This window comes from Mugil cephalus, chromosome 2, assembly GCF_022458985.1.
Source record: "Mugil cephalus isolate CIBA_MC_2020 chromosome 2, CIBA_Mcephalus_1.1, whole genome shotgun sequence".
NCBI lineage: Eukaryota > Metazoa > Chordata > Actinopteri > Mugiliformes > Mugilidae > Mugil > Mugil cephalus.
This window is the reverse complement of record NC_061771.1, coordinates 17,417,034-17,444,635: the sequence shown is the minus strand read 5'-3', so window position 1 is coordinate 17,444,635 and position 27,602 is coordinate 17,417,034. Positions and strand designations below refer to the sequence as shown.

At 41.9% G+C, this 27,602-nt stretch overlaps 2 protein-coding genes across 2 annotated transcripts; one reads left to right on the top strand and one right to left on the bottom strand.

Annotated features, from left to right (window-relative positions):
- The first annotated feature begins 1,348 nt into the window (after positions 1 to 1,348).
- Positions 1,349 to 15,662, top strand: prmt9 (protein arginine methyltransferase 9). The gene is made up of 13 exons (XM_047578228.1): positions 1,349 to 1,762; positions 2,309 to 2,514; positions 2,633 to 2,781; positions 2,863 to 3,099; positions 3,256 to 3,423; positions 4,974 to 5,076; positions 6,097 to 6,206; positions 6,330 to 6,522; positions 7,833 to 8,016; positions 9,761 to 10,460; positions 10,554 to 10,707; positions 13,278 to 13,400; positions 14,310 to 15,662. The coding sequence occupies exons 2-13, from the start codon at positions 2,311 to 2,313 to the stop codon at positions 14,550 to 14,552; spliced, it is 2,568 nt and encodes an 855-aa protein (XP_047434184.1). The 5' UTR covers positions 1,349 to 1,762; positions 2,309 to 2,310; the 3' UTR covers positions 14,553 to 15,662.
- On the bottom strand, positions 15,660 to 21,749 carry tmem184c (transmembrane protein 184C). Its single transcript, XM_047578229.1, has 10 exons — positions 21,133 to 21,749; positions 20,212 to 20,342; positions 20,087 to 20,123; positions 19,785 to 19,990; positions 18,910 to 18,984; positions 18,708 to 18,801; positions 18,425 to 18,537; positions 18,216 to 18,315; positions 17,961 to 18,132; positions 15,660 to 17,871 (listed from the first exon to the last, which is right to left on the bottom strand). Exons 1-10 carry the CDS (start codon positions 21,247 to 21,249, stop codon positions 17,561 to 17,563), a joined length of 1,356 nt encoding a protein of 451 aa, XP_047434185.1. The 5' UTR covers positions 21,250 to 21,749; the 3' UTR covers positions 15,660 to 17,560.
- Between the last annotated feature and the right edge of the window lie 5,853 nt (positions 21,750 to 27,602).

Here is a 27,602-nt window from a genome sequence, read left to right as displayed (position 1 = left end):
TGTTTGTTTAGATGGTGGACTGTAGAAACTGAATTGCCCTTTGGGGATTAATAAAGCTTTCTGTATTCTGCATTCCTGCATATGTATGCTCATACATGGAAGAGATTTGCCTTTGTATGCTGTATGATACAAGATATAACAATGATAATGGATTTAGGTTTTATGAGGAAAAGGGGGTAATGTCCCAAAACATCAACACTAGTGGTTGCTGCATTTGTCAGCCAAATAATGCATTAAAACAGAATGGTTTGAACAAAACAATGAGCATAACTCATCGCATGAGTGACATGATTGTGTGTTTGCAAGACAAAGAGTTGGAGGTAAGGCGAAGAAAGTTTAACGCTGTCTCTACTTCCTCCACAAAAACCAAAAAGAAAGCCAAAGCCCCGGCCCCTATCATGTGCACCCTCTGCAGAGACACCACTGAGTGCATCCTGTCCAGCTGCATCACTCAGCGGTACAGCGCCTGCACCGCATCCTGCCATAAGAGCTACCAGTCGCATCGTGAGAGCAGCTAGGAAGATAATCTGCGTCTCTCTCACTTCACTTCAGGACATCTACAACACTGCCTCACCCGCAAAGCTCACCCACCCCACACGCACGCACACACGCACAGCTTCCTCAGTCTGCTGCCATCAGGGAGGAGACTGCAGAGTCTCTGGGCCAGGACCAGCAGACTGAAGGACAGCTTCATCCTACCCTCCTTGTCCTTCTTCGGCTACTGCTGACACTAACTGGACTCTGACCTCACTGCTCCCACTTCAGGAACTGTTGGCTACTGCGCACACTCACGCCCACACACATACACACCCACTAAGTGGCTGCACTAACCACTTTGTGCAGCAATGGATTGCTCTCTGTGCATGCCCTTTGTCACTTTACCTGGACCTTCATATTGTATTTTATTTATTGACTTTATATATTATTTTGCGCCTGTCAAACCCAAGGGACTGCACCCACTACGTTATGCAACACCAGACTCACTTGAATCTGTTTTGTACCTTTTTTTCATTATTATTATCATTCATTTTTATATTTACTTAATATATTTCTTAGTTTAGCGTTTAACTTGCACAGTGGGCAATACAATCCTCTGTATGCGCTGCACAAACGGAAGAAACTTTGATTTTGACTTCAGTTCGTAGGCGACTTCTATGAGCTTGAACTCTCTTGAGTTTCAGTACTCTTTGATCGTGCTTAAGGATTCGCCCGTCAGTGGTCCCAGCAGAGCTACTAACCCGAGACTGTGACATTTACCGTGTTGTGGTTTGTGAACATAAACACGGACCCTTATTTATGTCATGCTTTCTGTGTTAAAATGTTCCCTGCTCGTAATTTCAAATGTAACACACTTCTTTCCAATGCGCCCGCGGAACCTTGTTTTAGTCAGTCTCGTAGTTTCCTTCCGGGCTGTGTAGGAGACGGACCCGCGTTTTGTCGTTAAACGGCAGTTGAACGATTCACGGCAAAAATGTGATTTGTCGTGTTTGTCTGCCAGCGGTTACATCCTAGATATGAACCGATTCGATTATTATTATTCTTATTTTTTACATTCAAACTAAACTTTCGTGGCTGCCGTTAGTTTGGAGCAGCTGTTATCGTGCTTGGTCGCATGGTTGGAGAAGGATCGACCTCAGTCATGTTAATAACTCGTGTGTTGGACTTTACCGTAATGTTAATATTTGTGTGTCTACAAATTGAATAAAGCCACTACGGTAGCGACGGCCCTCGTGTGTCTCCATCCCGTCATCAAAGATACACAGTAAGTCAAAGTAAATTAGGTAGTGACGCGTAATAAAATTAATTTAAAAAACAGCATTTCTTTACGGTATGATGTCGTGCTCATTTACGGCTCAAAAGTTAGAATAACGTGCTTATAACTCAAAATTATGATGTATTAATGAAGTAAATTAATATTTTATATAATCATGTATATACGTTTTTCTATAAATTATGTTACCAATGCTGTTTTTTTGTATACATATTTTATATATGATATATGTTTTTTTTTAATCTCAGATATTTATATTCCATGTTTAGATTGTTGCACGATGGGATTTTGAGGAAATAAAATTAAATTCTGTGTCTGTGCTGCACACATGTCAGAGCTGACGGCAATGCTGACCTTTTTACTTTCTGACTTGACTTCAGTGTGCACAGAAAGTTTTTGAATTTGTTTTCGTCCTTTCTGTTAAGGAATTGGCTACCAAATTCTTAAGCTACATTACGTGATCATGTGATGTGCACATTCTGTGAGTTGTTAAAAGTGACTCTTTTTATTTCTCAATTTATTGATTTTATTTTGGAGGGATGCCTAATGCCAGTGCCAGGCCGAAGCATGGCAGGAGGCCCCGAAGGCGGCGCAGAGCGGACCCTGACCCCGCCAGGAATGAGCTGGTCTCCAGTTCCCTGGAAAGCGCCCAGCAGTGCCTGTTCAGTCAAGACTACGGGACTGCGTTTGTTCACTACCTTCTCGTCCTCAATCTCGCACCTGTGTTTAAGGACGTCGCAAGGGTAATGCCTGTTCACACAAGTCTGTGTACATTCAACACTGTGCACACGCAACAGGCCACAGTAGCCTGTGTTCACTGCATGGGAATGTACCCGTATCTAATTACGCGTTCGTTTCCAGGAGTCCTTCAGGTTCACGCTGTTCAAGTGGGCGGAGGAGCTGGACTCCGTGGGCCGCATTCAGGACCTCTTTGATTGCTACGAGCAAGCGCTGGAACTTTTCCCCGCTGACGAGGTCATCCTGAACGGCATGGGGGAGCACCTGTTCAGGTACCCTTATCGGCATGAATGTTATTGCAGATTGCAGATGTTTTTCTACTGTTTCTGACTGGCTCTTCGCTTGTCATCCAGAATGGGATTTCGAGACGAAGCTGCTGGACATTTCCACAAAGCCTTGAAGCTGAGACCAGACTATCCGGAAGCCAGAGAGAACTTCTACCGTGTGGCCAACTGGCTGGTGGAGCGCTGGCATTTCCTCATGCTCAACGACCGCGGCAGAAACCGGAAGTACCAGCAAGCCATTCAGAAGGCTGTTCAAAACGGCTGCAACACTGTACTAGACATAGGTACTGGCACTGGAATCCTTGGGTGAGATATTTTCCATTAGCAGTCAACTGGTAACTTTTTATTTTTGTTTATTTAATGCACTTCTTGATTCCATCGCATCAGAACAAACTCCATAGTGTCTTCTTCTTCGTCTTCTTCGTCTTCTTCTTCTTCTGATTCCTGTGTATCTCTGTTAAGTATGTGCGCTAAGAAGGCCGGGGCTGCAGAGGTGTACGCCTGTGAGCTGTCGAAGACGATGTACGAGCTGGCCTGCGAGGTGCTGGCTGCCAACGGAATGGACGGCAGCATCAAGATCCTCCACATGAAATCTCTGGAGATGGAAGTGCCAAAGGACATCCCGCACAGGTGCCGTTTTATGTCTAAAATCTGTCCGATGTGCCGTGTAGTGTACGCTGGGGGTTTGTATAGAAGAGTCAACTAGTGGGTTTGTTGGATTCGTTGCCGTGCCATGAAGCTTTTAGCATAACACCGACTAGACACTGATCACGTGACAATAACAACATGGACAACTCAGACAAGTTTGGAGCCAAGAGGGTCATTCCAGCAAACGCTATCAGCTTGATCAGGTTCATCAAGTTGTGGGGAAATATTATTATGATGAAGCCCATACCATCGCGACATGCAAAATATGTGATTAAGTCATGAAATACAATTCCTCTGACAAAGATCAGTTAACAACTTCACCAAAGGACCTGCAGTAATGGAGAGAATGAGGCTGCGATTCAAGTACAGAAGCTGTGCACGTGACGTCTCAGCAAGCGACGTCTTTGTGGTTACGGCCACTTAGTGGCAAAAGGTTTAGTTGGTTTGATTCGTAAGCTTTAATAGCGTCTAAATTGTAAAATCACTTTAGAAAAGGCAAAGAACTGTTGTGCGATTGACTGTACCAACAGATTTGAGAAGCAGTCAGAGATTAGAGATCAGAGAGAGAGATCAGAGTCAGAGATCGCTGCATTAGAGGAAACAACTGGAATCCAGACACAGAAACCTGGTGTTGTGGTTCACATTTAGTGTCGGGTAATATTAAGTCCTACCTTAAGTTACTTCTTCAGTTACGTTCTGGAGGACTGTCCGATAAGTTTGTGATCTGATAATCCACATTTTTCCCAGTCTCACTGTATTTACTGATACATTTCACCATGTGGGCGGGGCCACAATGTATAACCTCTGTTTGCTGGTGATTTTCATTCTCAAAGTTATTAGATCTTTAGCTGCAGTATAAGGAAAAGCCCTCAGAGAAATACCACTTTTCTTTTTTCTTTTTTTTACCCAGCTACACTATCTCATCTCCCAGCTCTCTGTGGAGTACTATTAAATGCATTAAATGCTATTAAGGCCGAGTTGCAGCCTGTTCATACATTATACAGGCTTCACACAGTATGTAGCACATGAGCTGCCTGTTCTCATCATATGTATTCAGGTCAAGAATATACAGTGCTGTAGATTTCTTTGTTGCAAAGCTTTACTTTCTACTGTGGTTATTAGAGACGTCATCAGGGAGCAGTTGGTGCTCAAGCTGACGGTCGACTGTTTTGCAATGTCATGCCCTTGTTGAGCGTCTGTAGCCCTAATCTTTCTGGCGTCCCCCAGCACAGTTGGCACAAGGTTTTTTAGCCCATTAAAAGTAATATTTTCACTACATGATCGTCCTCTTCACTTCCTAGATTCTCAGCCTTGCATCTAATAGTAGCTCAGAAGGAATGTGCCAACAGGCTGTGAAGTCAAGTTCTTTGCCCAAACAGAGGCAACGAGGGGCCTCCGTTGCCCGTAAATATTTAATGTTGGTTAATGACGTGTCATTATCTTCAGAGTGTACTGCTCTAAGTCCTTTGTTTTAAGAAGCATATTTAAAATGTTGTTTTTTTTTTGATAAAAGTTTTTTGGTCCTTGTTTAGGGTTTCACTGGTGGTGACGGAGACGGTGGATGCTGGACTGTTTGGAGAGGGCATCATAGAGAGTCTCATTCATGCCTGGCATCACCTGCTGCTGCCTCCACAGGTAAAGTTAAATAACACAAGGCTTTGCTTTACAGTTCGACTCTGTTTCGCACGCTTACGCGGAACTGGCCTTGGTCTCTTGTGTCTTGTGTAAAAGCATTTCCATGTAAACAGCCACATTTTTGTGCCATTTGTCACTGATATAGAGGGTTCATGAAATAAAAACAAATCTGAGACAATATTACACATGAACACATGAAAAGTTGTCAGTAACGAAGCCAGAGAACTGTCACAATTTAGGCTGAAGGCTCAAAGGAACCAAATCATGATACATGCGGAGGACAAAGGAGGGGGTCAGTCACCCAAAGATGTTTCTGAGAAATAGCAGAACTGAGGGGTGGAACATCATCAATAATTTAAAAAACATCATCAAAAATTCCAGTCGTGTTCTTCTCAAGCTCTCGCTCAGTATTACACGAGTCATGTGGTTATCATGGACATACACCGATCAGTCACAACATTAAAACCACTAACTATTGACCACTATTGACCATCTTGTCACAATTCATTGTTCTGCTGGGAAGATTTTGGACCTGGTGTTCATGTGGATGTTACTTAGACATGCGCCACCCACCTAGACCAGACCAGGCACCCCCACCCCATAGCAATGACACTCCTTGAAGGCAGCAGTCACCCCCAACAGGATGCAGCCTGACACAGATACAGGAACAACGAGAACAAATCATGAAGAACAGCACAAGGTGTTGACCTGGCCTCCAAATTCACTCGATCCCAATCTAATCAAGTATCTGCTGGATGCACTGGAACAAGTCTGATCCACAGAAGCCGCCCCCCTCAACCCATAGGACCCAAAAAAAAAAACACTAACAACATCTTGTTACCAGACTCCACAGGACATCCTCAGAAGGCTCATGTCCATTCTCTGATGAGTAACACCTGTCAGTGGCTTTTTAAACACAGTAAACTTTAAAAGCATGCAGTGAACCTTTGTTTCATGTCTCAGTCATATTAAGGGCCTTATGCTCGGTATCATTCAAAGCAAATGTTTCTCTTCCTATAGAGGGGCGAGAATGAATTCGGGGAACAGTCGGCCACGGGACGCGTCATCCCTGCTGGAGCCACTGTGTTCGGTATGGCTGTCGAGTCCCGTGAGATCCGTCGGCATCACAGGTGGGACCTGGAATCCATCTGCATTTGTCTGAATAGACATCTTCTCCTACATTGACCTCTGGATCTATCAACCCATTGCTCCTTCTTTTTTTTATTTTTTTTTTAATTATTATTAATTTGCAGACTCCGTGTGACTGAAGTGGGCGGTCTGTCCTTGGCTGCAGCCGGGGAGCTCCATAGTCCTGTGAGCTGCAGCTCTGAGCCGGACGACTCCATGGAGCCGTACACTACAGAAAGACTCAGCAGACTACCGGGCGGGTACAAACCTCTGACAGAGCCTTTCACGGTCCTCAATATAGATTTCAATAATGTGCAGGTGAGTGACACCATTGAGCCTAGGATATTTGAATAGATAAAGCCAATATATTAATATTAACTGGACATTATTCCTTGTGTGTTCCTTGTGTCTAATGTGTACCCATGTAAGACACATTTGATGTTTTTGTCATTTTGTTTTAGTCAACCAAATAATTAAACGATGTGAACACTCTGTCCCATGAAGCTAACATTGGCTGCTTCACTGGCTTAAATATGGCACATCAGCGACCACTTATTTACCGAGCTATAGGCCTCCAGGGATTTCCCTCTGGTTTATTAGCTCCCTGAACACAGCTGGCCATCTGGAGAGACTGTGTTTATCAGCCACGCGGTAGCTGTAGGACAATCATGTTGACGTGCATTACTAAGAATGTTAATCCATGTAGTAGGGATAGTATATTAATGGGAGTATGTGTGCACTCACATGATTAGTCAAAATCATCGACCTTTAGCTGTGTTTGAATGTAAATGTACTAAAACGTTTCCTGTTTCAACTTGCTCTTCAACATCTGGAAGATTTTACTTTCTGAAATTTGGTGATCATGAAAATCCCATTTCTAAACTCATGCTCCACAAGAACAACAAAATTTTTGTGTCAGGTTTTACATTTTTTTGATTTTTTTTTTTAAACTATTTCAATGCCATGTGTTAGGGTTAGGGTTGGGGTTGATGTCAACATCCATCCTAAGCAACCACTGTGTGAACACACTCTGATCACTTTGAGGTCACATTCGAAGCCGCTCTGGGCCGCTTGTGATGACAGTCCTTTAACAGTGTGCACACATAACAGGGCCTGAGTCACATTCAAAACCGTCCACTCAACTAACATGCTCTTACATAAGTGGAATTTAACCTCATAAATAAATGAAAAACTTGCTTTCAGTGGCTAAAAGAGACTTTACAGCTTGTCCCAAAATTTATAGCATCTTCCCAAGTCTTCACGTCATGATGCCATGCACCACACAATTCACTGCTGCACCCCACATGATGCCACAAGGTGTTTGTTTGCATACAGAGTTCAAAAATGTGATCAGATCTCAAGATGCATTTGAAATGGTGGATGTTTTGACACGTATTTTCAGCTGATTGTACATGATCCAATCACTCAAGATGGATTCAGGTAACAAGCCCAAAACACTGGTTTGCTTGAAGAGTACATACATACATACAGTATGTTTACATTCTCATTCTATGTTCTAACAAGCAAGTTGGTTTTCAAGTGACGCCAAAGGCCTTCATATTCACACGACTAAACGTCATTTTAGTTGAGACCCACCGCAATTTTCTTGTGTGCTGATAACCCTGTAGGAACTGGAGGGCTTGAGCTCCAGGGAGGTTCAAGAGCTGCTTCTGCCCGTCACTGAGGAAGGGGTCCTGGATGCTCTGGCTGTGTGGTTTCAGCTGCACCTGGATGAGGAGAGCAGTCTTTCTACTGGACCGAAGGAGGACACCTGCTGGGAGCAAGCCATTTACCCTGTCCACAGCCCCGAAGGTAAGATACTAACAGACAAGCAATGTGTCCATATTCATTGGATAGCTTACTGGTAACTACACTGATCTCGACTTATCTTATCTTTTATTTATTTTTATTTAATTGTGACTAGCGACTGCTTTTTTCATTCAAATGCACTTCATTCTCATATCAGATGAGGGCACTGTGTGTTATAGTCTATATGCTATGTTTGAGAATTATACGCATATATAGATAATAACATGAAGTTTCAGCTCTTTGAAATTAAAATAAAGTATAACTATTAGAATGCATTTCTAAAATTTTAAAACCAACCCCTTGAGACAAAATATTGTTCCAGGTGAATATATCACAAGTTATGTGATCTTTAAGGCGTGCAGTAAAGCCATTACCCCAAAGTGAAGTGGATACTACGTAACACTAGAACTGTTGAGACCTTCAAAAACTTTCGATTGCTTTTTGAGCATTAACTTAACTTTGCCAAATGTCCCCCGAGGGCCCTGCACATCCTTTACTTCGCTATCAAATCAGGCCACAGTGAACTTAATAGCCACTGACGTTCGGTGACATGTTCCAGTTGGCATCACAGTACATCGACTTTCAGACGGGGCTCAGCACCGTTTCGCTGAACTGCTAATTGGTGAGGGCAGCCTCACGGGAGCCGCCACCTTTCCCAGTGATCGCCGACATCCGTTTCCCGGCTGTTGTGACGTGTGCGCCGTGATCGCCTGTGACACTCTTTAGTGTTCATGAAATTCTTATAGGGGATAAATATGCATTTTCCCCAAATGCCTCTGACGAGCTGCGCGTTGACATGAAGACATGAACAGATGTTATTCCTGTAGGAATCCTCTCGCTGCCTAGTCCTGAATCTCATTTCCCTGTCGGATTTGCTCTCCCTTCCTTTTTTTTAATTTTTTTTTTTTATTTGCATTGACAAACCCATGAACATGACATCAAGTAAAACAATATATTTAAGTATATAGAGGCTTTATATAGGGGAATTATGGTATAATTGATGGACGGGGAGTATCAGCAGAACAATGTGAAGAATGAGGAGCTAAGGCTGAAGGGTTTTGGGTAGTGAGAAAAAAAACTGAAGGATACAAGGAGACAGTCTGAGGTTCAGAAGTGCAATGAGTTGGTTCATTACTGTCTCAGAGACTGGGTGAGGAGCTTGGACACACTGAGCTCAGAGTAGATTAGGACGCCCCCTGGTGTGCCTTCCCTCTGAGGTTTACTTGCCAGACCCAGCTGGAAAGACCATGAATTTCCTGAAGGGATCACATATCTCATCTGGCATGGGAACCTTTAAGATCTCCCAGGAGGAACTGGAAAAGGTTGCTAAGGAGAGGCATGTTCAGAATTCCCCCGCTTGGGCTTCTGCCACCATGACCCAATTTAAGATAAGAGGACAAGAATGAATTAATGGATAAATCTAGTGTAGGCACGATGTCAGAGGTCCGTTACACAACACAACACTTGGCCAGATAATTTAAGAAATAGAAAACTGTTGTCAACACAAGCAATCATACGGAACCAGAGCTTTTGTAAAGGAAATCCAAAACAGGCCAAAAGCACTTTTAACACGTTTATGTAAAAATATGTAATATTCAGTAATATCTGTGTGTGCTAGGAGTAAGGATTGTTGTAATTAATAATTTTTAATTTAAACAATCTTTTAGTAATCTATTATTTGTTACTATGAACACATTTTAGTTGGGACCAGAGAAAGAATAGTTTGTTTTCTTTCTTTTTTTTTAAGGTTTTGCCCTGAAGCCTCGAGACAAGCTGATTGTTGAAGTCTCCTGCCGAGACGCCTTCCTCAGACTCTGCTGTGTCGCTGTGCTGAGAGATGGGCATAAAATCCATTTGGACAAGCGTGCAGACTCGCAGCGCTACGAAAACCCCGTTTCCAACCCGAGCCCAGAGGCAGAGCTGTGCAGTGCGTTAGCGTGTCTTCAGACCGATCAGAGCGGGACCAAGAGCTCGTGCATGCTGGAGTGCTCGGAAATGGCGCTGCTGAACAATCTGAACTACCACCAGTGTTTTTCCAGTGCGATAACCAAGCTCATCTCCCAGCTGAAGCTTAAAAACCAAACTCAAGACCAGGGATCAGCTCCCCAGCCTGACCCGGCTGCCTCCGCACAGTGCAGCGGTCTGTTCTACGTGCTGGATGTGTCCGAAGGCTTCTCCCTGCTCTCCCTCATCGCCGCCTGCCAAGGTCACGTGAAAGCCTACAGCTCTGTGGAAAAAACCAAGCAGCAGGAAGTGCTGAAGAGACTGGCTCACTCCAAAGGTATCGCAGAACAGTATCTAGAGTTCTGGCTCAACCGCGTGGAGGACGAGCAGGGGATGCTGCAGAGGCCGGCCAGGGAGAAGCTGTGGAGTGCCATCATCCTGGACTGTGTGGAAACGTGTGGCCTCATTAGACAGAAGCTGATGGAGAAAGCCTCTCTGGCCAGGTACGGGGCAGCCAGCTGAGTTGCAGAAATGTTCAATCACTTATGTAAGTTTTAGTTTTTTTTCTTCAACTATATTTCCGTTCTTTACCGCAGGTGTCTGCTGGAGGAAGGAGGGCGTATATTCCCGGAGAAGATCGTGGTGCACGGTATGCTGGTGGAGTCCGACACTTTGCTGCTGGAAAGCGCTGTCCAGGGTCAGGAGCCAACGCTAGGCTTCAATATTGCTCCTTTCATCAACCAGTTCACAGTAAGCAAACCTGCAAAGTCTTCCATGTATCTAACGTGTTGTATTATTTATGGAAAGTCTGTTTTTGTTTTTTTCTGACTAGTCAGTGCAGGGTGTGAAGATAAAGGGTTATATCTTGATCACCCGTGCGAAACTGAAACATTTCAGTTGCCTGGAATAAAAGCGAGACTTTAGTGGAAAAGAACAACAATTGGTGTACTTACTTAAGCTAAGAGAAAATGTAAAATATATATAAATACAAAGCAAATGTCTTCAGTTCTTCGGTCTTTTGTCAGTTTGGTTGGATTTGTCAGCACAAGCGTGAAGAGGCACTGGTGCGTATGTCCCAAAACAAACATCTGCACCAGTAGTTGTGTAGTGTTGAATTGATGAACTTGTGAAAAGTTGCTAAAAATGCAAAAAAACAACATAATAATTGTATTCAGTACATTCTGAAAGCAGCAAAACCACTGAAACTCCTTCGGTCTTCGCAAACAAAAGTTGCGAAATCTTCCTTTTGTGCATCTGCGGCCGCTTGTATCTCTTATTCCGTCTCATGTTCCTGATGCAACAGTCGGTATTGACGTTCTCACATACAGTATGCCGCGTTTGTGGGCTTGCGTCATTTGCATTCAACGGTGGTACATTAGACGCAGATTTGTTGCCTTGTTAAATATGACTGACGTGTGGTGCAATAGCATAAAAAAGGCATTAACAAAAAATCCCAGGTCACGTTTCACTCGTCTAAGGTAATCAGGCGGGCCGCGAGTCCAGTTAAGGTTTCTACCATGTTTGGGGTTTTCTTTTGTTGAATACTGAAGTCCAGGACTGTGTGTTTTTCTCTGCTCCCCTTTGATGTGTACTTCCCATCTGTGTCAGAAAAAAAAGCTGCCAAATCCTTTTGAATTCCTTTTCTTTATTTGGTCTGGAACTGATTTGTTTTTTTTCCAGCATCATGTTTGCGCTCTAATTTCGCTGGCCTCTCGGGGGACGGCCGTTTGTTTTAACAGATGCCGTCTTTGAAGCCCTCGGTGGAGGGCACTTCCTAGCGCAACTGTCACACAAGACACAGCACACAGCTTGGCCCAAAGACATTCCTACCTGAATCCATCAGCACACATTACATCAAGCACATCAAACAGTGGGCTCTGAGGTCTACACAACTGTGACAGGGAGGAGGAAAGATTCTTTTGTTCTGCAGTAAGGGAAATGGTGACACTTTTTCTGCACCTCCACTTTGGTTTCTGTGTCAGCTTTTAAGTTTTTTTTTTTTTTTTTTTTTTTTTCGCCCTGCAGCCACAGCTTGTTTGTCAAGTTTGGAAGAAACTGAGGTGGAAGACTTGATGTGAGCATTCACTCGTGATTGCTGCGTTTCCTTTACCCCTAGAAAACACAAATATCGCGATAAAACACTGGTGATGGAAACACCTGCATTTCGAAAAAACCTCTGAAATATCGCCAAAACGCTTTTAAGCTCTCGTGAGGTGGTTTTTCACACTTTTCAATATAAAAGTTTGTCGCAAAAGTGCAATGGAAATGTTTTTTTTTCTTTTTTTCTCGCAATTCCCCATCACCGACGTCACCGGAGGTGACGCAGGGGGTCATGTGACCAGTTCATTTGAAATCCCATTCCCTCAAAGTGAAGTCTCGCTATGTGACGAAGATTTGAGGGAATTGTGGGATATCACAAGACCTTTCAGTGGAAACACGTACAAAGCGCATTTGTACTTTATCGAAATTTCTGAAATATAATTTTTATGTATCAAAAAACTGTAATGGAAACTTAGCTACTGACATTGCAGATTAAAAACTTATTTGGAAGGAGCGCAGGTAGATAACCTGAACTTATTGATGGATAATTTCACTGAATTCTGGGAGAAACAGACAATCTGTTTTGATGCAGTAGTTTTCCAACATGGCCGCCTCCCTCACATTGTGTAGGTCTCCTTTGTGCCTCCAAAACACTTGTGACTAATCAGAGGATGGACTTGGTCCTACTGAGGGTGTCCTGTAGTGTTTGGCAACTGGATGTTGTTAGTGGGGTCTTTGGGTCCTGTGGGTTGAGGGTAGGGGCCTCTTTGGATCAAGCTATCACATCAACATGAATTCCGGGTCCAAAATTTTCCCAGCAAAGTAAATGAGTTCACGAGAGTAAAGGTGTATTCGAGTGAGACTAGATAAATGTGCCGGTGTGCACATATTTATGTACAAATAGGGACAAGACTGGTGGGGTTGCGTGACCGTAGAAGAGGAAGCACGGCTTATGACCAGGATTGACTTCAGGGGAAAGTTAATAAAAAAAAGCCTGAAATAGCTCCTCTCTCTACTATAAATATATATATAAATAAGTGACTCTATGACCTACTCTGTTCTGTTCATCTTGTTTTAATCTGCGAATTTGCAGTTGTTCTGTGCTTTTCTTTTCATTTTGTATTCAATAATTCAAAAATAATAATAATAATTTGGATGAATAATGAGAGGGACTACTGACATCAACATCATGAACTGTACTGCCTCCTTCCTCTTTGCACACAGAACCAGCTTATTGTCTTCTGCCAACAGCCCACAGCCTCTGTTCATATCTTCTTCAGGTGCCTGTCCACGTGTTCCTGGACTTTTCCACTCTGGAGTGCAGACATCTCAGTCAGTGCGTGGAGCTCTTTGTTCTTGACCTCATGGATACCAACGCAAACTACACCAACAGAGAAGTCAAGGTAAGGCGTGCATCAACCCCCATGTTATTTAGAACAGATATCTACACTGACTGACTGTGGCTATAGTTAAGAAAACAGCCCAGAGGTGCCTGTTGCTACATAAGTGCGAGCACACAAAAAAAATACAAAAACAAAATGAGTCAGACCTATAAACGCATACTCCTTTGTACAAACTTCTAACCTTTACTTTATTTTCTACCCCAAATTCACAATCTGAATGTTGGAGCATAGAACTTCAACCAGTGGTCTGCGACCCCTAGAGGGTCTGCAGAGGTACTGCAGCGGGGACCGCAAAATCTTTGGTTGATTAGACATTTTTGATATATATTTTTAATTTTCTACTACAAATCTAAATTTATTTATATATATATTAACTCAAATCAAACATATTTTAGTAAAGGGATAAATAGAGGAAGAAGACATCATCTTTCAGTCACAACTTTACTCATTAAGCGATACAGGAGGTGTCTCAACAGCGCACCGTTTTCACACAGAGCGCCACACTAGCCAAGACCTGTCAATCTAAGCCTCCTGTACACCGTAGGCCCCGCCCCTATCGCTGCTGAGCCAATCATGAGGCTGCATATTACACTCTGACTCTGTCAGGTTTATCGCAATTGGCCGAGAGCCTATTCAGTCCGCAGGTGAAATTCCATACGCGTTCTGCAGCATAAGCAGAAGAAATGCTAGCAGTGCAGCTCTGTCACTAGTACAAAAAACATCCACAAACACAGGAGCTGATATATAGGTATGTTGATTCAATTTAAATTTAATTTTTAGTTTGTTTATAAACTGACAGAAGCTTTACACGAATGAAAAGAGGCTGGGGCAGAGTATGTTAACTGTGTCTGCGTTCGTGTGTCATTAAGCACCATGTTAAGCCCCGTTCTCCTCCCTGTTCCGTCGCAGGTCCAGGCCACGGCCGCAGGGAGAATAACGGCAGTTCCCTTCTGGTATCAGATGTTCCTGGACCAGGAGATCAGCGTCAGCACCCTCGACCAGAACTCTCACTGGAAACAGGCCGCTGCCGTTCTGCAGCAGCCCCTCCAGGTGCAGGCTGGGGAGTGGGTCTGCCTCTCTGTGAGGGTTCACAAAAGCACCATCTCCATTTCGGCGCGCGTCACGGAGGCGCCTGCCGCGCTAATGGAGTAATGTCTTAACATTTTAACTAGTAGGCTTTGATGGTATGAAGGTATTTAAGATTTTCCACACAGTCAAAAATAAATCCACTCTCACTGATGCTGACAGTATTGAGGTGATGTACTGTACAGAACGTGCCACCAGAGGGAAGTCTCTACTGGCATTGGAGTAAAATGGTGATTATCAGACACTCGACTTTAGAGTGATGTTAAAAATCAAGGCCAGCCCGACCTCGCCCGCCCATAAAGGTTTCCAGGCTTTATGCGGTGACAGAATAGTAACCTAGTCATGCATGTCATCTGAGCACAGAAGAGATGAATTAGTTTACAACAAAATAACTCTGTAGGAGTAACTGATTGATTTTTTTTTTTTTTTTTTTACTTCTCTGTCGATTGGAACTCGTCCCATAAATCACGTCACCAGGCTCATTTCTACGGGGAACTTCAACGTCCAATTGTTGAAGTAATTGGAAGTAAAACAAAATAATTTCTGATTAATAATCTGTTAAACATGATCAGGTATATATTGATTGAGGTTATCTTGGGAACACTTAATTACTGCAAAAGTAGTTTATCAGCAGCATTTGTATCCACTGCCAGGCTGCCACTAACCCTCCCACGTGCTCTCCGACCAGCCCATCTATTTGTGTCTCTATCTGCTGGAAGTATGTACGTAACAATAGCTTCTGTCACCAGTGGCTCACTTATACAAATATACCGTATACCTCAGTGAAATGTCGGGAAAGGTCACATTTTAAGTCACGTTTAGACCACCGTCACATAGCATGCGGGAAAATGTATCAAATAGCACACATTCCCCTTCTGGTATAACGTAAAGATTTTCCTCCCGTGTCATGTTGATGAATATAAGAAATCTTCAGATTTCCACATTTGTCCAGACACAGTGTTAACATAGCGAGAGGTTTAGTTTTAGCTTGCATGATGGAAGACCGACCTAGTGAGTACCAGTGGAAAGCTGATACATAACAATCAAAGACTTTATACCCATCAATATCATATTGTAAGTATATACATATGGTCGATGTTGTTTTTGTAAAGATGTTTGTATCAAAAAGTAAACCAAGAAATGTAACATTTTCTTAATAAATACAATAATAAATAAGCTGTTGTTAATCTGATTTATTGACAAGGCTGTCACGGATGGAATGAAGTTGATTTATAAAAACAAAACAAAAAACAAATGTAAGGCAGTGCAACATGCTTAAAACGGACATGATGCAGATTATCCTTGGTGATTTCGTACATTTGTCATTCCTCGTTCTGACACGGGCTGATCTGTCCCAAACTGGACATTGATCACGTCAATATCCCTGCACAGATAAATGGCTTCTGTGAAATAGCTGCAAAGTTACTTCAGCTTAAAGGCTAAACGGGATGGATCTCATCAAATGAAGCTGATACTAAGGTGATGTAGTGGATGGACTAGTTCCACGGCACATATAGAACAAGGCATCTGAGAGGACTAGTGAATACATTTCTATTACACATCATAGAGCTATATGCTATTTGCTGTAAGTCCAGTACAGAATAGGACCTTACTTGCTGATTGTGCTGTTTCAAATTGAAATGTGTGTGTATTTTAATACTTGAACTGTACTTAAAGCATCTACCCAAACCCCTTAAAATAAACACTGATCAGCCACGACAGTAAAATCAACATTTTTATAGGTCCCCCGCTCTGTCACTTTGTCAACGCATGAACTTTACAAGACCTCTGAAGGTGTCCCGTGGTATTGGTCAATAAAACATTACCGTCGCCCTCTTAAGTTTTGGGGTAAAGTCCCCATTGATTAGACTTTTTTTTTTTCCCAAGCCCCTCTGATGTTTTATTGGACTGAGCACCGGTGTGGCAGTGTGCATCTTCCTGCTGAACGTGGCCACTGCCCTCAGAGAATGACCGCGCCACTAAGAGGTCCACTGTGACACTGACACCCACGCGTCATTTAATTGCTCTGTTCTGACGCACGTTTAGGCACTTTCATACACAGCGAGCTGTGGTGTGGTAAGCGTTCCTAATGTTTTCCATAATGTTTACAGCAACTTGTGGTTCTCCTGTTGGATCAGAAGCCACAGACCAGGATTACCCCACACACACACAAACACACACACTTCAGTCAGCCTGCCCCCGGTTCACTTTAGGTCTATACCAGCCTATGCAAACCAGGCCACGATTTGACCTTTAGATCTTTACTCCCACCCATTCCCAACATATTGCGTCATACTTTAAGGACTGACTCTTCCCCTGTTTCCTATTGTGTACAGAGGTCTAAGATGATGTGTCTGATAAGAGTACACTGTATTTATATTGATACTGTAGTGACGTTAATCTGTCAGACAGAACATCTCTTTCACCTCTTTTTAACCCTTCCCCCAATTGATTAAATAGTTTGCACCTTTACAATTTACTGCCCTTGTTTTTTTTTCCTTTACCCTCTGAAAAAAAAAGATCCTGGACACTTATGTGCTTTTAGTATTGTACGTTTTCATTTATAATTACTCTACGAATTGTACGTTGATGTCCAAAATCAGTAGAAACCAAGATACAAGAAGAGTACCTGTTTTTAAAGTTGCATATTTCTCGTTTTCCTCTGACACATTTGAGATCACGACATCACCGGCACCGCTCACCTCAAACACGCAAGGCAGAGACGTTGAAGAAACAAAATAGTTTTGAGGACGCAAGTTAAAACTGACCTCATGTTTTCCAATTACAACAGGTTCTGTAAAAGCCTACTGAGTCAGTTGCCTCTCCAGTACAACATAAAACGGAATAAAACGCCCGTCGGCAAGTCTTTTAGTGTCATACCTTCATTGAACATTCTTGGAGCTGCCACTGGCAGAGAGGTCCATTTGGTTATGGATTTGCTGGCAAACGTCTATTACTTGACGCGGCCTTTTAAACAAGTTTGTTATGTTTGCATCAGTACTCTGAAGGAACACAGCGAGGTCTGGAACAGTCTTTTTTTCTTTTTTCTTTTTTTGAACACACACCAGCCTAAGCTAGGTGATCACAATGAGATCTGCCTCTGCTGGTTCTTTGGTTTGGTTGGTCCTTTCTTCGTCCTGGCTGTCGTCAGCTCTAGCCTCAGACACTTCGTCCCAAAGTGCTGAGCCGAGCCCAGCGGGCGCAGACAGAGAGTGCGGTGCGGGGGTTCTGCCGAGGCCTTGATATTGGCCGTTCGGGGACGCCGGGTTGGCTGCTGCTTCTGCGATGGCATCTTGAGACGCCGAAGAGAGCAGACCAGATCGCTCGCCGTCACTTTGCGCCTCGCCCATGTAGGACTTCCTCGGACGACCCATGACTGTTCTCCCTGTCAGTGCGGACAAAAAGCATCCTTTAAGCATGTTTAATGTTGGAAACGGTTACCGACACTCACAACAGAATGAAAAAGGAGCGTACCAACGTTGCGGACTTGTTCGGAAATGTCTGCCCTGACGTCAGAGATGTCCCACATTGCCATGAAAGAGTCAAAACAGGAACCCTCCTCCGCCTCCCGGATGTAAGGTTTGTAGGTGAAGCTGAAATGGTGGGCGATGGCTGCGAGGAACATCTCCACGCATATGACGAAATCCTGAGGACAGCAAAACTTTGGAGTCAGGTTAAGTTCTTCTCACACATTTGTAATGTTGTTTTATTAGGCACACATTACACCACCTGTAAGCCAGTAGCTACGGCCTCCACACTTTTCCAGTCCCAAGTGTGTTTGTCCGAGATGATGCCCACTTTCACCAGCAGAGCGATGAACACGGCTTGCCTATGAAGATTTGGGAAGAACTTGTAATTTCACCTAAATACACAAGTAGCATGTTTTCAAAAAAAAAAAAAAGAGTCATGCCATTTAATGTGAACACACTAAGATTTACCAAAAAGAGACGAACACCACCATTTTGACACACAGGAATTTGCCCACTGGTTTGATTGGACCCAGTTCCTCTCTCAGCGCTCTGTAGAACAGCACCAGGCAGTACATGGCAAACTAGACCAAGAGAAGACAAAGACTTAATTCAGGTCAAAGCAGGTTGCTTGTAACGACTTTAAATCTACTTCTTGGCATGCTCCCAGGCCACTGTTTACGATACAGCCTTTACTCAAAGCAAAGGCAAATTATATTTTATGCCTGTTTAAAAAAAATAAAGAAATAATTACCAGCTGTGACATATTATTGAAGATGACCAGGTATGTCCACGCATTTCCTGAACTGAAATTGCCTTCATCATACACTCCACATAGTTGACAGATTCTAGGAAGGTTAAAAAATGAGAAGAAAAAAATCAGGCAACAATTCAACTGTGAACAAAAAGTGATGAGTGTTAAACAATGTAGTGTATAAAGAGAAGAGCTTACTTACAAAGCAATCACTGTTGTGACAGGTCTTACGACTGTGTACTGCAACACTCCCAGTTTACATCTCAGTAGTAAAACCCTAGTAAAAAGAGACATTTTATCATTTAACTTAGAAGCGAATGGGTTAAACATCAACAATGTTGCAGACCGAGGGAGAATACATTGAACTGAATGAGTAAGTCTACCTACTAAAGATCATAAGAAATGTTGGAGGAGATACTTGGGACAAGAATGAGTACAACATTTAACCGGGAACCACCTAATTTGCCTTCACAATAACACAATCTACAGTATTCATTTACAAAATCTTACAATGTTTAAAAGTTTTAACAAGACAACATTATATAAAAGCCTTCAGGGAAAATGTAACTGATTCTCGTGGAAATAAACAACTCTGGACTAAATTAACAGCACACAGGAATGTTAACCACTGAGGGATGCTGCCTGACTGAGGCTAATGTGAAGCTGGTGACTGTTATAGATTTGTTGACTCTGAGAAAAGACGGCCTCGATAATTCGATAAACCAAGACAAACTCAAACATGCTCGAAGAACAAGAAACAAACAGATGACAAAACAGTACATTCTGTAAACAGTATTACAAAATGGAATAAAATCACAGGGGATCATGTTGTCTTTTTGTCTGTTACGTGTGAAGACTGATCCGTGTTATTGAAGCTAACTATATCTCTAATTGTTCTTACGTTCAGTGAGGCAGTAGTGTAAATAGCTACGGCCTGTGAAACTGCCTCAAAGCAGGGCGGGCAATGATTAACCAATATCGCAGATGAGCAACAGTTAGACTGACTGGGGCACAGACAAGGATTTTATTGATATGCATTCCAACTGTAAAAATAGTACTATTCAAAGGGGAACTCACTCTCCCATAGGCCACGGAGGGCAGCAGCACAGAGGGGGCAGATGTTTCTGCTGCTCTTGGACCTCCAGCATCATCACCAGGCTGGGGTACTGATTTTCCAGGTAGTTAAGCAAGAAGGTCATGAAGTTGTATATGACGTACGCCTCGTAGCACTCTCGGCATGTGTCCACGTAAATTGCAATACTGGGGTATTTCAGCGCAATCCACTGAAAAATAAAACATGTAGCATTTTTTAGCATTGTCAGATACCGTAGAGGATATTCTATGCCATATTGTATTATATTGTATAATACACAACTTACACTGTCCAAGCTGTAGATTGGGACCATCCATAATATCCTTTAAAAAAAAAAAAAAATAAATAACAGACAACAAAAAGCAGTGTCAGGCTGTTATTTGTGGCTGACGTGATCATTGACATCTTTACCTGATGATAGGTTTTTGAAGCTCTGGCTGAGTGTAGTGAACCAGATGCTGGAGGATGCCCCATAATGATATGGGTATGGTCATGAAGACAAATATACCAGCGATGAACCATGCTTTGTTATGAGTGCCAACCTGTCATTAAGTGAAAAAAATAAAAAATAAAATGTTATTTATGCAGTGAAGTCTTTTCAGAATAGCGTTATGACACATCGAGAGTCATTCTTCATGGAAGTCAAAGCTGGTATCAGATCCAAGCTTCTTCAGTCAACTTAAAATTTCTTTTAAGTCTGTATGGAAGGAGGAGTCCAGAAAGGTTACCACCAAAATGTACTCAGAATTAAGCAGAGTGTAATTAGTACACATCGATGTGTGAGGTAATTAAGAACATTGAGGTCTATAACTCAGGAATGACAGCCTTATTGTACAGCTTGATGTGTGAAAATTATGTAGTTCTACTTATTAAAATATAATGTGAAAACTTATTTATTGTTTAAGAGAAAATCTACTAGTGCAATAAGATAAAGCCGTCATGACATTTCTAGCAGAGTGCTATATATAAACATATTCTATATATAAATATTAAGGAACACATATGTTTCCATCCAGCTAACTGACTCAAGCCACTCTTCTCCTAAAGATCTGCTCTTAGCCGCCAGTTCATGGTCGAACCACTGGTCCAAAAAACATCAAAATCTGTGAAAGCCTTTCATTGGACACAGGATCAGTTCACGCCCTTGAGTGCACGATGAGTCGTCAACACTTTTAAGTCGTTTTTCCAGGAGTACACAATGACTTGGCTCAAATAGGTGAATATATATATATGCAACAATTCACACATAAATGCAGGTATCAGGGAGACTTTGGGTACAGTATTTGAGTACAAACATAGCTCTCAGGATGTAAATCACTCTAATGAACTCACCCCTGACTTCTGCAGCTCCCAGATGCACAACGGCAGGACCACTAACAGCAATAAAACATACAGCACAATGACCAAGGGCCGAATCCATCTTCTCCAGTTCCCACACGAACAAGGCATTTTCTCATGAAGCCGCCGTAGGGCCTTTTAAACCCGGGCAATGATCCGGCGACTAAACAATTATACCCCCTGAACCAACGCTGCTAACACTAACGTCCTTAGCGTTGGTTACACCTTCAACAGCTCAGCGAGACCCAATATACATATACACTCCTTCTCTACTGGACATATTAGTTCGCTCCTTTACTAAAGTTACGCTGCATTCATGAGGGCAGATCTGGTGTGTGAATTATCGTCTCATCTGATTCGATTGTAAAATTAGGACGCTTGCTAACGTTAGCTTGTCAGCTGATTCCCCCTGTAAACAAACACATGATCCATGCTGCATGAACGGCTTAAAACATTTAGATAACTAAACAAATGAAGTAAAAATTTAACGAATTTAAACGTGCGTCGGTCCCACGAAGAAGTGTACAGATAACAGACTTTGTGCTCGTTTAGAATTGCTATGTAAAACTTTCCTAAGAAGTAATTGTTGTTGTTCGGCGTCTACTTCCTGGTTTTGCTCCAGTTGCATGCCCCGCCTATAATCTGCGATCTGATTGGTTCTGGGGAAGTGATTAGCCAATCACTGAAGACTTTCTTGTGACAGGCTTGGTTGCACTACAATCTTATTGTTCACACGGTACGTACACATGGATCAAGAAAGTGTATTGTTAAGATAAGAGAGGCTACTTTTAAAATACTGCATAGATGTTATCCAGTCAAGACCATTTACCTTATAAAATACAAGATAAATATTGACACTCTTTGCTCTTTTTGTGACATTATGGATGAAACAATATCTCACTTATTTTGGGAATGTACACATTCATACTTTTTTGGATTGACCTTAATAATTGTTTAAATTCCAAAAGCGATTCTTCATAGAAATTGAATATTCAGCACGTACTATTTGGTGTGTCGAAAATAAAAAATAAAAATGGACTTGGACATGTATATAGAGAAATTTCACATTCACTTTTCCAAATTTGCTAACCAACGACCAGATATTGTTGTTTTTAAAGCGATGTTGATGTCCTATTTAGAGAATACTGAAAAAAAGTTTAAACCCCAAAGCGACCAAAACAAGAAGTTTGTGTTAAAAATATAATATTGTCTGAACTTTATTCAACCTCAAGCCCTTTTATCTTGTTTTTGGTTATTTGTTGTATTTTCGTTGTGCTTCTATTAGTTTTATGTTATGAGCTGGGTTCTGCTCAAGGTTTCTTCTTGTTAAAAGAGTTTTTTTTCCCTTGCCACTGTCGCCCTCAGGCTTGCCCTGGAGGTTGCAAGACGGTTTTTGTAAAGCATCTTTAGACAATTTGTATTGTTATTGGCACTATATAAATACAATTAAATTGAATTGAATAGTTTTATAACTACCTTTTATCCTGACCAGTTTTCCACTGTTGTATGATTTCTATATATATTTTGTCAAAAAAGAAAAAAAAAGACCACATGTTATGTACATTCGCCACCAGATGGCAATGTGAAATAACAGTTACTAGGCTCTGACCTAGAATAGTGTGTAACTAACAGCAGTGGTTTTAAGTTTGGCTCAGACTAGATCACATTTGCACGGCTCAGAGTAGAAGTGGCGTTTTGTTTGGTCTGTTTGTACAAATGTTTGGTTATTGATTTAATTAAAACCAGTTTTCACCCCTGACTTAAGATGCATCAGAATCAGAAAAGATTTTGACACCTAGAAGTGACTCTACTGAAATAATCCATAGCATGTGCAAAATAGTTGGTTTGTTCTTTTTTATTTGAGATTCATATCCGTATAAACAGGTTTTACAGAGAGACATGACATTTGAGCATTAACATGTACAGTCCACTGGCTCTTACACATTTTATTTTCGTATTGTTGGCAGATACTTAAAAGTTTGAACTTGACATCAACATTTTTAGGGGGAAATTGTTTGCAGGATCAGTACCAATCCCTCTCCAACTAAAACTATTCATGTGACAGCCTAGTATACTAAAGTTAATACGTTATATTACAGTTTAATTGTACTGCCCCTGCTCTTCAAAATGTACAAACATTTTTCACTGAACCACGACCTGGCTTAAAGGACAAAAATGTGGAGACCACACGGGAATATTTTAAATAAAGCGGATGCATTTTGCTGGCCTGAAACAAATGCGCGGTCAGTAAATCAGTCGTGTTTGTAGTGTTTGTTTGGGGGAGCGAACGCTGCTGGAATATGAGAACCAAAGGAAAACAAAGTCCAAGCAAATCAAGCCGGGGAAGAGGGAGGGAGAGGAGGAGAGAGAGCTACTGCTCAGACACCGACAAATGAGGAAGTTGGTCTCAAGGCCCGGAAACTGTCACAACTGTAAATACTGCTGTAATTAAATATAGGATATACATTATATACTTATTAATCTTGCACACGTTTACACATAGTATATAATCACCTGTATTGTTGTATTTAAAAATTATATATTTTCTTAAACATTATATCCATCTGTATTGAGGTGCAACATGTAACTGGAGTCAGATTTCTTGTATATATGTTGTTGTTGTGTGTGTGTGTGAACATGACCAAATAAAGCTGATTCTTTTTGCGACAGAAAGTTTTTTGTGTTTGACACTCACTGCAGGATATTACAGAAATCTGGTCTAGTCTAATCTATCGAAGTGAAGCAATTATAAAGTGAATATGGAGTCCCCCCTCGATACGCCTTTTCATATTAGTGTTAGACGACACCGTGAAATAACCTTCGCACACTTCGCTCATTATCTTTGAAGCACTGTTTACTTCAATTTGCACCGACTTCCCAGGTTTTCACGAGGTCTGTTCAGAGTGCACGCGCACGTGTTGGAGTGCACGTGCGCGCGTTCGCCTTTTCTGTAAAATGAGGAGCGGCAGAGCCTTCCTTTCTGCCTGCACTGCCCCACAGTCACAGAAATCACTGGTTGTTGCAGGACAGATTGTTCATGAATTTTGAATTGATCCTTTTGGCTTTTATGAATTAGCAATGGCCTCCGCCACAAGTCGCACGAGCGAGTGCCACGGCGGATAGCTTGGAGGGATTGCCATGCAAAGTGGCATACAGGGTACAGCCATGTAAGGGCAGGGAGATAAACATATGCTGTGTTTGATCAGGCCCAAAACACATTTTGGCATAAAGGATGTGGCGTCCGTCAAGTCTCACTGACTCCCAGCCATATCTGCGGGGTTCAGTAACTCGAAGCGCATGTGCCTCGTAGACAGACGCGTGTAAAGGAGGCGAACACAACGGATAGGTCTGAGGAATAATGATAATAATCAATGCGGAACAAAGGAGGAGACGTGCTGTCTGATTCTTGAGTTATAATGCATCAGCCAAAGTGCACCTCCTTTGTCGGAGGAATACACAAGACTGCAATTGTTCGACAGTTACTCATTTATTTTAATATGTCTGCCATAGGCCTTTGTGGCAGGAAATGTTCAGACTCGCTGAGTGTGTTAACTTCAGTCGTGTTGTCATTTCAGGAGCAACAGCCTTCAACAAGTAGGATGGAATTAAAGAGCGTCTTCATACAATAACAATAGCAACACAATGGTTGTGTAGAAATTAAAGCTGTTCCCCCAGAATCCATTAGAACTACGTTCCATGAACTAGTTTGTTTTCAGTCACTGCTATATACTCACATCCTGTGCTGCTGCTGTAAACTCTTAATATTTACGTTCACATGCAGGACATAACAGAAGTACTTCAGTGACTCACAACGCCAACACTAATGGCCGGGCTGAACCTGATCCCAGGCTCCAGACCGAAGCGCAGGTCTATCATCCCCTCTTCCCTTACGCCCTCTGTGCATCGTGCACAGCCTTTCTACACCCATGCACTGCCTCTATGGCAGCATGCAGGGTAGTTGTTAAATTAAATGAATTAATAATAGCAAACTGACAAACAAACAGCATACTGTGATGGAGTCCTAGCTGCGCTGCCCTCTCTGTTTATCTTGGCCCCAAGTCCATCACACATCTTGGCCAGAATGCTCCGGCTGATATTTTATCTGCCCACATGTCTTTAATTTTTTTTTTATTTTATTATTTTTTTTTATTTGTTTTTCATACTTTAACTTTCATATTCCAGCACGCATGCCACTTACTTTCTTTCATCCGCTCCCCGCAGTAATGGTATTATAAATCTGATTCATCTGTTTGTTTACATGCGCTGACTCATTTGTTGGAACTGTAATTTATTATTGAGCACACCTGTTCTAGGGCAGTTTCCTTCTTTGCGTGCTTTGTTCCCCCCCCCAAAAAAAAAAAAAACAAACAAAGCTAAAACAAAGACAACTGGACTGTTTTGAGTTTTCTTGGACACTTTTTACGACTCACTGACATCTGCATTTATAAATGACGACTGGTGGGGAGTTTAGGTTAAACTGCCTCTTTTGTTCCTTTTGTTTTAGAGCGTTATTTTGGGATGTATATCATGCCCTGGATGACTGGAAATCTTCGCAGTCGTTCCAGGGCTTGTCTCTCATTTCGGGTCATGAAATATTTAAGGAGCAGTTGATGAACTAATATTCCCCATTATGAAATAAACAAATACATTTTGTGTCTTTACCGTGGGTGTGCTTGATGACAAGTTAAGCATGATTAGCATGATTAAATGCATATGGACACAGGAAAAATGCTCCACTGAATTTCTTCAATAAGATTTGAACCTTATAGACCACTTAGGCCTTAAAAATTAAAGAATAAAGTTGAAAGGGAAACAATGTTAATAGGTGCTTGTTGTCAGGCAGAAATTGAGAAGTAGAAATTTCATAACACTGTTGCTATATGCTTGACAGGTTAAATACATATTTGGAGTAGCAACAAGCAAGTCTAACTAAGCTACGCACAGGGAAGCACTTTGGACCTCTGAGATCCTCTATTATTTGTTTTTGAGCTTTCTTCAATTCACTGCTGCCTGGAAACAATGTTCCCACCAAATTCCAGAAATAAAACCACTCCGGTTCTCCCTCCTTCCCTTTTTTCTCACACTCTCCAATGTCATTTTCACTTCCAGAGGAAAGCATGAATAAAACCTCTCACATGCAACAATCAACATGATATAGGATGTGCAATAACAGACTTCTAAACGCACTGATGCTGCTATCATGTCCATCCTGTCTATTCTACGAACCTTGTGCAATAAATGTTTACACTTTTACCACTGCTGCTATTTTTTTATTATTAGTAGTTTTAGTATTAGCTTGTAAATCTTGGTAAATAATACCTTCCTTGCACTATTTTGTATATACCTGGGGTTTTTTGCACTGAAAAGGAGGAGCGCTCCAATCTCATTGTACACTATATAATCACAATAAAAGGTATTCTATTCTATTCCATTCCATTCCATTCCATTCCATTCCAGAGGGTATGCATTGAAGTCCCTGTCGCCTTGGGCCATGCCCCCCTCAGTGGCAAAAACACAGTGAAATGTATCAGTAAATACAGAGAGACCGTGAAAAATATGGATTATCAAATCAAATTAAGGACGACTGGACTCAACAATGATCCATCCGAACTAGTATGGATCAGTTTCAGTTAGTTTAAGTTAGCTTTAGTTCATTTTCAGTTATGATAAATGAGAGCTAAGAGCTTTACTGAGAAGTAATGTTAGCCGTACGATACTGAAGCGTCCGACCAGATGTTAAAAAGATGATGAGGATGACGCAAATATTCCGTTTATTGTTTTATTGCTATTTATTTTTGGAACTTAAACAGTTACTGTCGGCCGTAACTACACCAAAACAACAACAAACTTATCCGACAGCCCTCCAGGACGTAATTTAAGAAGTACCTTAAGTCAGTGTTTCCCAATCCTGGTCCTCGGGGAATGCTGCCTTGCATGTTTTAGATGTTTCCTGCTCCAACACACCTGATTCAAATGACTGGCTCATTATCAGGCCACTGCAGAGCTTGATGACGAGCTGATCATTTGAATCAGGTGTGGTAGAGGAGGAAAACATCTAAAGCATGCAGGGCAGCGTTCCCCGAGGACCAGGATTGGAAAACACTGACTTAAGGTACGACTTCATCAAAAAAATTCAGCATAAATTAATATTACCTGACACTACATGAGAACCACAACACCAGGTTTCTGTGCCTGGATTCCAGTTGTTTCTTTGTTTCCTCTGCTTTTCAAATTTGTTGGTTCGGTCAATCGCACAGTAGCTCTTCCCAATTTTTTTTAATTCATTTTTCAATTTAGATGCTATTAAATTCAAACTAATGCTGCTTATCTGCATGCTCAACTGTCACTGTCACTCAGTGGACGTTACCACGGAAACTTCTGTGGCTGTGACGTCACGTACATTCCATAGATGTATACACCTCTATTCTATTCTATTCTATTCTATTCTATTCTATTCTAAAATC

Excerpts from the sequence above, each read along its gene's own strand:
- prmt9 (XM_047578228.1), top strand. The coding sequence starts at position 2,311 with ATGCCTAATGCCAGTGCCAGGCCGAAGCATGGCAGGAGGCCCCGAAGG. Across the intron at positions 5,077-6,096 it reads ACCTGCTGCTGCCTCCACAG|AGGGGCGAGAATGAATTCGG; the intron begins GTAAAGTTAAAT and ends CTCTTCCTATAG. Across the intron at positions 6,523-7,832 it reads TAGATTTCAATAATGTGCAG|GAACTGGAGGGCTTGAGCTC; the intron begins GTGAGTGACACC and ends ATAACCCTGTAG.
- tmem184c (XM_047578229.1), bottom strand. The coding sequence starts at position 21,249 with ATGCCTTGTTCGTGTGGGAACTGGAGAAGATGGATTCGGCCCTTGGTC. Across the intron at positions 18,985-19,784 it reads CCTCCGTGGCCTATGGGAGA|GGTTTTACTACTGAGATGTA; the intron begins GTGAGTTCCCCT and ends TCTTTTTACTAG. Across the intron at positions 17,872-17,960 it reads CGAACAAGTCCGCAACGTTG|GGAGAACAGTCATGGGTCGT; the intron begins GTACGCTCCTTT and ends CCGCACTGACAG.